Source organism: Hippoglossus stenolepis, chromosome 20 (assembly GCF_022539355.2).
Source record: "Hippoglossus stenolepis isolate QCI-W04-F060 chromosome 20, HSTE1.2, whole genome shotgun sequence".
Taxonomy (NCBI): Eukaryota; Metazoa; Chordata; class Actinopteri; order Pleuronectiformes; family Pleuronectidae; genus Hippoglossus; species Hippoglossus stenolepis.
The window spans coordinates 98800-109610 of record NC_061502.1 but is presented as its reverse complement, the minus strand read 5'-3'; the positions used below and the strand labels follow the sequence as shown (position 1 = coordinate 109610).

At 40.2% G+C, this 10811-nt stretch overlaps 1 protein-coding gene across 1 annotated transcript; it reads right to left on the bottom strand.

Annotated features, from left to right (window-relative positions):
- Positions 1–23: 23 nt before the first annotated feature.
- On the bottom strand, positions 24–5645 carry LOC118099047. The gene is made up of 2 exons (XM_035143299.1): positions 2816–5645; positions 24–833 (listed from the first exon to the last, which is right to left on the bottom strand). Exons 1-2 carry the CDS (start codon positions 5386–5388, stop codon positions 788–790), a joined length of 2619 nt encoding a protein of 872 aa, XP_034999190.1. The 5' UTR covers positions 5389–5645; the 3' UTR covers positions 24–787.
- Between the last annotated feature and the right edge of the window lie 5166 nt (positions 5646–10811).

The following is a 10811-nucleotide window of genomic DNA, read 5'->3' as shown; positions in this document are numbered from 1 at the left end:
ACATTCACTTAGTAGCCAAAAAACGATTTTTAAATCATCTTTATTACAATTACTACTTTGACCAAGGACTCTAATGTGTCAAGAACTGAGCTATCCAGAAAGGTAGCTTTACTGTCTAGAAACTTAATTTCCTGATTTATATTCACCAGATAACAGCTTTCTCAGTCCTCAGCTGTTAGGTAAGCCATTCCTGCGTTTTGTTAGAAATCCATCACTAGAAGTGTTCTCAGCTACTGTTTTATCATTTTGTTAGAACAGAATCAACCCCCCACCCCACCCCCAATAAATAAATAAAAAGAACAAGAAAATGATAAGACTGGCTTTGGACAGATATTCACTCGTATCAGAACAAAATAAAAGTAGAAAATGTGATTACACAGATATGAAGAAGTACATATGACAGGTATGTTATTTAAAAAATACATTTGGGGTTGCAATGGGATGCTAGAGCAGAATTTGTTTGTGTATCTTTAACTTCAAACTAATCAAATGTAGAGATCTAACATTCAATATAGACTAGATATGCTTCTAAAAAAGGACACAAAGAAATCCTGCTAATCAATCAAAGAATAATGCTCCTTCCCTTATATACTGCTTTAATTAATACAATATCGTAAAAATCTTAAACCAAAGTTGGAACAAACCTATTTTATTATGAAAAGAAGGAAAGGAGACAGTGGCTAAATTTGACTACCCCGCTCATCCATAATCCCCTTCTCCATTCTCTTCCCACATGATATTTCTCTTTAGAAACCCTGGCCAATCACAGCGGGGCTCTAGGCTGTTGTCACAGCACACTTAGGTCCAACTGGGCATCATTTCCCGTCATCAGCCTATAGGTGAGCAAGAAAGGAGGGGAAAAGGAGTTTTAAGTGTTTATTAGATTATGTGGACTAGCAGGTTTAAGAGCTCATCTAACTTTAGAGGAGGAGAGTGGGGTAGGAGGTTTCATCTAAGCTGGATTAGGCCACGTGGTTTCTCAATTGGCAGGAGGTAACATAAAACTGACCACTCTAGATTTGAGTAAAAGGAAAACAGTTTGAAAAAGCTTTAACTGCAGTGTAAACACTTAAATAAGAACTGACAAAAAGTGATAAGTCACACTTTATCTCTCCAATAGTACAAATTTACAAGAATATAAATCTTAGATTTTAAAATTGAAATATTAACCTGAGATAAAGCAGACTCTTGACCTCTGTACGGAGAGACAGCTTTATCTAGGTTTATGTAAAAATACGTACCAAGTAAGCACAAAATACAATAAAACAGATTTTCACGAAGGGCATCTCCCTAAAACATGAAAATACAGAGAAAATACTCACCAAAATATGATTTTGAACTAATGTCATCAGGTTTATCTTAATTTGGGCTGTTTCAACAATACGTCTGCATAACAAGTTGTTTTGTGAAGTCAGTAAGACAGTGAGGGTCCTATGAAAGATGCTGTAAGGATGAAACCTGACCAACGATAAGGAACAAAACTCTTGATTTCTTCTGCACTGATTTTGGCTGTTGTTTTTTTAAATCTGTCTCTTGAAAGTTCATTTTCCAGCTTAATGGAAATGAAATACGTTGTAATGCCTTAGTTTATATTGAACTTTGGTGTTAAAGAAAATGTGCATTCTATGCTGACAAATGCCACATAGTAAACAAGGGACTCTTGGGTCTCGTACAGGGAAGTTGCCTGCTTTAAACAGTGAGTAATCCAGCATTGCCTCTACCCCATCTTAAAACATTTATTTTATTTTCTCTTTTCTGCTGCACATTATTTGGGTTAGGTGCTGTTGGTCAGTTCCTGGTAATTTTTATTGGATCTTCTAACTAGCCAACCTTTTTACTATTTTCTACCTGTTACCTATTCACTTTAGTCTTTAAACATACAAGTATATTGAATATACATTTATATGCATGAGGTATAAGGACATACTAGACTTACATATAAATGCATCAACATATGACTGGAAAAAAAACAATTATTGCTTTTGTTTGTTCTTGTGTGTGTCCAAGTAGATGTCTCACCTCAGGTCCCAAGTCTACTCTGCTGTCCAGTTAAGTGCACAGTATATATGATGAAAAAAATCCTTCCCTTGTTCCAAGTATGAACAAAAGTGGATGTATATAAATAGAATTTGTTTTCATTTTTTTCCTACATGCCAGTGAGTGCATCCACTTTTCCAGAGGAGAACTGCTAGATACTCTCAGTTTCAGACAATATTAGTAGCCAGGGCTTGCTTACAATAAAACATTACTGGAAAGCTATGTATATCTTGTCTTACCCTGTTGGTGCTTAATATAGTTTCAACATAAGTTGAAAAGATTAGTCAGGTGATTTAAAAAAAAAAATACTATGACAAGATGCATTTAGTCTAATCTTGAAGAAAAAGACAAGCTACTGTTGCAATTTAGTATGACTTTTGTTATTGGGCATCAGACAGATAAACCAATTGTATGCTGTAATCTGTTTTGAGTCAGGAGCATGTGTGAATTTAAAGTAAATGACCCCCCATTGATAAACTAACCTTACTAGGTAATTCAAATATACCAATAATGCCTGTACCACAATTATCTGATCCTTATTTTGTTTCCAATTAACAATTCGGAGTAAATTGGGACAACAATTTAGACACTAAAAGACCTAAAATTATGTACACCACATTAATAACTCTCTCTTTGTTCAAATAAAGACTTAAAAAGTATTTTTTTAACAATTAATATTGATTTATTGATTGTATTAATACATATTCAGTCATACTTAGAAAAAGTAAGGATAGGTGGTACTTTTTGAAAAGAGAAATAACTATAACCACAGCATTACCTATATTTTGTAGAATCAGGCTCACTCCCGTTTTCCTGAGCAGGGGCTGAACTACCATCTTCGGAAAAATTTGAATGAGAAGTCAAATTAGGCCTCTGCTCTGATTGGGTGCGGCGGGTAGAGTTGTCTTTCTCTCGTGTGGGTATCCTGCCACGGGAGACCTCTCCCCAAGGTATGGGAGGCACAGAACTTTCCAATGACAAGCATGTCTGAGAGTTTTGTGACTCACTTTGACAGAAGACCAAACGAGCATCATTGAAGGATACAGATGGAATGATCTTTTTAGTGTTGCTGTCGTTGGCACGTGTCACAGTTCTTGGAGAACTTGGGCGAGAAGAGGGCTTAGAGGTGGTTAGAGGTCTAAACACAGGAGGGCTTGGAAATCTGTGGTGGACAGAGGGACAATATGGTGGTAGGCGGACTCTAGAGACAGGTGGTGCGGTCACAGGCAGGCTACAAGAGAAAATCTCACCCTCACAATATTCTTTGCTTTCACACCTCTGGCCCATTGTGGCTTGATGGGGTGGAGGTCCTTGACTTCTCAGTTCTACAATATTTATCTTGTCAGGAGATTCTGCTGCATTGAACAGGTGTTTGATCTTGCAGGATTGTTCATAGAACCAGTTAGCGTTCTCCATTGCCGCTTCAAGATCATTTTCTGGTTGCTGCTCTTCATCTTGAGCTGATATAATAGCATCCTTCTTGACAGGATGGGCAGGCAAGACACTGGTCAATTTGTGCCTCAAATTGTCTCGGTTTGGCAGTACTTCCACATTGTGCACAGACGCCTTCAAGCGCTGGGAGACTCCAGTCTTTTGGTTTATCATTGGGGGACTCTGAACCAAGTCTGCCAGCAACCCTTCCACATTACTTGGTATGCTTTCAGTACTCTGGAAGGAGTTGTCCAGCAGAACCTCTGGGGGCGGAGGTGGTAGGTTGTCCACATCCAAATCATCCCTGTCATCAGGCCAGCTGTTGTTGTTATTGTTGCCATTGATGACTAAACACCTGTCGTTACTCTTTACTGTGTCAGTTAACAGAACAATGCCAGGTTTTCTGTTCCTCCTGATATGAGATGGAACATTTGCAAGGCTCTGCCCTGGTTTCCCATCAGCCCCTTGGCTAAAGGTATTTATTAGCCTTCTGACAGAATGGTGCTTCGGAGGTTGGGGTGCTAACATTGGTAAGCAACAAGGTGATTTAATTATTCTTCCCTTTTCTGCACCCGCTGATGCGCTTAATGAATGTCGTCTCAGTCCAGCTCTGTACAGATTATAGGGAGGCCCAACCAACACTTTCTTTCCTTCAATTATAGCCATCTTTTTCATTCGCTGATCCAAGTCTTTCTGGCTCTTTTGTAGCTCCATCATTATGTTGACACATATGGTGGAGTGTTCAGACTTGTTTAAAGAGATAGCAGTCATTGGTTGTGTAACTGCTGGCTGTCTATCCTGCATGTTTTTTGCATGCATGTAGAGAAGTGGTTGACTGAGATTTGAAGGTGATGAGTTTGACCTCTTCCTTTTTAGCCTATCACCATCTTTATTTCGGGCTACTTGGCTAGATATACTTCCATGGAAGCTGTGGTGCCTATCAAACCCTAGCAGACTCTCATTCTCTCCCCCAATGCCGCTGTCCTCACTGTGCAGTGTGGAGTCCTCAGGGTGAGACTTCCCCATGGCAGCTACCTCTACTTGTGCCAACACATGAGTCAACCTTTGTTCTGCGTCCTGCTTGGCCTGGAGCTTCTCAACCATCAGTTTAGAAATAGAAGAAAAATATTCCACTGCCTGGTCCAGTGTGGTATCACCCATTGCCTGGACTGAGCCCCCCACAAGCCTAATTTTCTCGGTTGAATGATGGAGCAGTTGTTGTAATAGATTTGGAGGTGGATCAGGAGAGTTGGCTGCATCAGTGCCAGGTTTAACTGACATAACAGGGGGGGTCATCATCCCAGAAGGCATGGCCATGTAGTCCCCATGTTCCTTCCACATCAATTCCCCCTCCTCAGCCATCTCCTCTAGTGCCTGGTTGATCTCCTCAAATCGCAACATCACAGCAGATATCATGGGCTGGAGAGACAACTGTGTCTGGGCAGCCTGGTCCAGCAGGCCTAACAGGGTCTCATATTTGGAGATATTTTGGTTCAGGAAGGCATATGCTGCTTGGTGAGCCCTCACCATGGGTGGGGGGAAATCCATCTTTTTCTGGAGAATAGAGGGCATCCTCTGCTTTTCAGTAGTTCTGCTATTACCTTTATTTTTCTTCCCTTTGCTCTTGTCTTTTTGTTCTACCTCTTGGTGAGTCACATTCACCTCTGCTTCTTTAGTGTCCAGTATATTTTGGACAGATGTGTCAGAGGCCAACTGACACCCTGCTGTATTTTTTGTAGAATGTTCTTCAGTGGGTAGTGGAAGTTCATTATCTTCCTCTTTGGTCCTCAAACATGAGTTCACCTCCTCTGCAGGTCTAGAATTCACACTGTCCTTTGAGGGTTCAACTAGTAGAGCTTTTTGAAGTCCAGGTCCTTCTGGCTTTGAAAATAACTTCCCTTTGGATGGAGAACAGCCCATTTTTGAATTTAAATGTGACACAAAAAAACCCTCCAAAAGTCCATAAGTATTCTCTGTAGTTGGTTAGACAAGGTCCTCTAGAATCCTCAAACAAAAACTTTCTGTTGGTGGTAGAGCATTCATGTGTTTGTATCCATATATTTCTTCGATCATTTTATGCCTTCTCCTCAAACCTTAGTGGTCAAACAGTGCAGCGAAGACACCTGCAACTTGTTGAGTGGACTGACTGCCTACCAGGGCAGTGGTGACGAGTTGAGAGGATAAAACTCTCTTCTTTAGCACACACAGATGGTCACAGGCTTACAAGCACACTTACACACACACAGGCTTTGAAATGTAAGACTTTAAGCTCATCAGGTTAGTCAGAGCTGGATTTGTCAGGTGGCGTTTTTAGCCTCATCCACTATGCTGTTGGTAAAGTTTACATGCAACAGTTGCATTTGCTTGAGAGATAAACAACTTAGTTTTCTAAAATGATAAGATTTCCAGAAATGAAATAAATGCACCATTGTATTACACACACACACACACACACACACACACACACACACACACACACACACACACACACACACACACACACACACACACACACACACACGTGCACACACAAAGAGATTTGTCTCTCCACAATTGCCAAGGTGCTTGCTCTTTGTGGGAACTGTTGGGTTTCTATATAATTTTAAAGGTCTTCAACCTTTATGAGTATGAGAGGCCCTATGAGACATATTTGATATTTGGTCACACACACACACACCAGTATACTGTAGTGGAAAAATTAACTAAGTGTGGTTGAAACCTATTTTGTAATTGAAAAGTAAGTTGTTGCAGCCCTGTCTAAAGACTTTTATGACCTGAACTGTTTGTGACCTGAAACCTATATAACATGTCTAAATACTTTTATGACCTGAAACCTTTATGACCTTTTTTATCACTTATTTACTCTCCAAAGAACTGAATTTATGTCTGCTCTATCTCCAAAGGAAACATATGTAAATCAGATTTATGTGTTATGATTCCTCTCTCAAACTGCACCTACAGAACCAGTCTGAACTTGTTCAGAGAGACAGCCTTAGTTCTCCTATATAAGATCCTTGTATTTGACTGTCCTGCATCTTCACTCTGAGATCCCTGTGACTCTCTGTGTTGATCCTTTCTGCAGAAAGCCCCTACATACACAAATACAAATTTGGTGTTTCCAGCCTCTTGTATTTCCAGATTTCCATCACAATACTCTGACACAACACTCTCTCTCACACACACTACTATACTCTCTTACGTACACACTCATACTCTCTCACACACACTACTCTCTAACATGCACCAACATACTCACACGCACACCACTATGTGAGAGAGTATAACAAAAGGAAGTTAGTATGATCGAAAACAGGAAGACAGTTTAAATTCTCATTCCCCAAATTCTCATTCACCCACTCAGAGCACTGCAAGCTAAATTGGAGCTACAAGCAGCATTTAAATCAAGCAGCAACACTTTTAAGGATGACTTTGTTCAAACGACAGGGAGATAGCCATGGTATTTCTACTAATAAAATGAGGTGTGTTTAAAACATGGTAAGGGAAACTAACCATGTGCCCTAACCACAAAGGAGGTAATTCTTGGTAAACATACATGGACAATGTCCTGTTCCCCTATTCTACAAGCCAACGTGTGCTTGATGACATGGCATCTCTCTAAAGTTGTCTCTTTCTCATGTAGCCCCGCTGCTACCCTTTTTTGCAGTAATCCACGAGACTGGATGACAACATAATTTTTGCATCACTTACATTGATAAAGGGCCAACCAGCAGTACATTGTAGTGTCTACGTTGAAGGACTTTCATATCTAATTAAGATGCCCCAGACAGAGAGGCATCACCTCCAACTCTTTGTCTATTAAACCAGTGGCAAGACGTAAGGACAATGTAATTTAGGTATGCATGCCTTAGGCTTAACTGTCCAATAGGATGCTAACACCTACATGTAACATAGAAGGTGACAGCAATTCTAGCCTTTCGTGGATGTGCTGTTGGAATGGCTGACGAAAGTTAAGGGAGATAAATTGGGATGTTGTGTGGGACATCTTTAGACTTGGGGGTGATAATTGCTAATGTTACCCTGTTAGCATTTGTATATTGTTCCACCTTCTCATCTCATTGATGCATCAAGTCTACATTAAACTCTTCTGCTAGACTTGATGCATCAAGTCTACATTAAACTCTTCTGCATAAGACATCAGCTGCTGTCTGAGTTCTCCTCTCATCAGCTTCCAGAAAAACGTCCAGAAAACTCCCATCACAACATATACTATTTATATCTCTTACATGTTGTGTATATGAGAGTATGAAAGTAAATAAAAGAGAGTATGATGGTAAATGTAACAGAGTACAGTAGTGATTGTGTAAGAGTATACTAGTACGTGTGTGAGATTATAATACTGTGTGTGAGACCAAGTATGAATTATCTCTCATGAGGCCTCTCATATATTAGGGCTGTAACCATTTTCAAACCGAGACTGGAATTGTGGTCCAAAAGTCCATGGAAACTGAGACCTGCCCAACCCCACAAGCTGCCACAGCTGCAGGTGCAGCCTGTTGATCTCTCATTATGTTACTAATTTAGGAAAACCTATCTTTCATGTCACAATTAACACTATAACACATTCAATTATCACAAAATTATCATCATATTTAAAGTTAGCAAATATTGCACATTATACCTGTAATGACAACCACAATTCATTCATGTTTTCCACAGTCATAACAACAATCATTCAATAACGGAGAGTCTAAGAGGAGAGTCTAAGAGGAGAGTCTAAGAGGACCATCTGTTTAACCTTTACAAAAGCTGTTCTAATGTGTCTAATGTGTTGGCACCGCTCTGGAGCAGACACCTCGTCTTGGAAATCGGAGTCAGGAGATAATCCTGTGGATTGTTTATTCCCGATGGTGTTTCCACTGCCGGCCTTGGCGTATACCGACTGACTGACTGTCTTGACCATCGGCAGTACCGTGAGTGCCCTCTACATATTGTATGTAGAAACACTGTTGTATTGACTGACACACAGCACTTCTTTTTCTGTAAATTTTCCTGAGTTGTTGGTTTATGAAGATCTGCGGTTTCCTTGTTTCAACTGGATTTAACTGAAATGTCTTGGGCTCGTGGTGGAGACTTAAACAGACTTTGTAAATATAGGGATTGAACTCTGGACGTTGAGACTGTGGGAAACACACAAACCCTCACCTATTTATACATTTTTATTTTTGTCCACATACTTAATTTATGTGAAGTCAAGACCAAAATGTTCTATAGTGTTTTTCTCTCTACTGTACCAAATGTTGATGATTTTATAAATGCTCAATGACTCAATGCAATGGCCATCTGTCTCGATCAGTTGGGGTAAGTGGAGAAAAATGAAGGAGAGAAGAGAAGTGGGTGGAAAAGTGGGGAGAGAAGAGAGAGAGACACCAGGAACAGTTGTGTAACTGTCATATTCCATCACTGTTAGATTGTTTTTTAAAGTCAATATCTGAGAGGGATTATCTAACTAAATGGAGACATACACTGTCATCTTGAATCTGCATTGTGCTGTGTTCTCTTACCTTCCACTCCATCACATAAACTATACATGAAAAGTGGTCTGATATATCTTCTGTTATGATTTGGTGATACTCAATATAAATAAAACATTAATGTTTGGTTGTATATAGCTTTCAATCAATCAAATTGTATTTGTATAGCCCATATTTACAAATCACAATTTGTCTCATAGGGCTTTAACAAGGTGTGACACCCTCTGCCCTTAACCCTCAACAAGAGTAAGAAGGAAAAAAAAACGTTTAACAAGGTAAAAAGAACGCAGAAACCTCAGAGAGAGCCACATGTGAGGGATCCCTCTCCCAGGACGGACAGAAGTGCAATAGATGCCACGTGTAAAGGAGAACATCAGAAACGCAAAGGTATTTGCAGCATTGATTAGAATAAACACTTTGTAGCATAATGGAAGGTAAATGAATTGATGGATTATTGTCAGTAATGGTCGAGTATCTGAGGAGAAATATTATATATCAAGCAGTCTTGTTGTAATCATAGTCCATGGTCAGCAGCCACCACGATCAGGATCCACCATCACGATCGGATGCCACTATAGTCCACAGTCATTCTCCACTGCTGCCATCAGGATCCACCATCAGCTGCCACCTCGATCGTGGTCCAGCACCACTATCAGATGCCAACACGATACAGGATCCGCCATTACGATCACGATCTCTGATACGCGATCCATCCTTATTAACCACGATCTGGCCGCAGTCGCGGCCCTGGTTCTGTGAACGATAAGGCATAGGGACTTATTGTCCAAGACAAGCCTGGACCGGCTCTAACTATACGCTTTATCGTAAAGGAAGGTTTTAAGCCTGCTCTTAAACATACAGAGGGTGTCTGCCTCCTGAACTGAAAGTGGGAGATGATTCCACAGGAGAGGAGCTTGATAGCTGAAAGCTTTGACTCCTACTCTACTTTTAGAGACTTTAGGGACGACAAGTAAACCTGAATTCTGGGAGCGCAGTGCTCTAGTGGGTTGATAAGGTACTATCAGCTCTTTAAGGTATAATGGTGCCATATTATTAAGGGCCTTGAAGGTGAGGAGTAGACTTTTAAACTCTATTCTAGATTTAACCTGAAGCCAGTGTAGTGAGGCTAATACAGGAGAAATGTGGTCTCTTTTCCTGGTTCTTGTCAGGACACGTGCTGCAGCATTTTGGACAAGCTGCAGAGTCTTTAACGACTTATTGCTGGAGCCTGATAATAAGGAATTACAATAATCAAGTCTAGCTTTGCCTGCTAATGAATCAATACAAAAGAAGCTGGTAAAGGTTTGTCTGGTGTCACTACAAGGTCAACAGCAGGGATATGCAGAGGATGTCAGAGGGGCAGGGGCCAGAGTTCCTAAAAAGGCACCCTTTGTAAATAATTAGATCAATATATGTGTGAAAAGACAAAATTTGTGACACTCCTAAAGAGTATTAAGATATATTTAGACTGCTGATGTCACTGAAGGTATAAATACAGGACGATTTCAGCCACTACCTCCTTTTGATCCTGCAACACCTGGTGGGAAAGGTGAGTAACAAAGAAACAGATTAATTAATTCAAAACTAAACCAATAAACACTAACTAAACCTAACTAAACTTGTCTGTTTTTTTTTTTTATTATGATGTATGTTGGCCGTAACCAAAAATTATGTCAAACACAAACAAACCTGGGATAGTCTGTGACTGAAAGCTTAAATTGAGTTGTGGTCAAACCCACAACCCCCTCAGAGCGAGGTCTGCACCACCAGAGAGGTTCTATGCGGACATAGATGGCTCATCCTCGAAGGCTGCACCCCACCCACAACCAAATGGCTCTTTTCGTGATCATT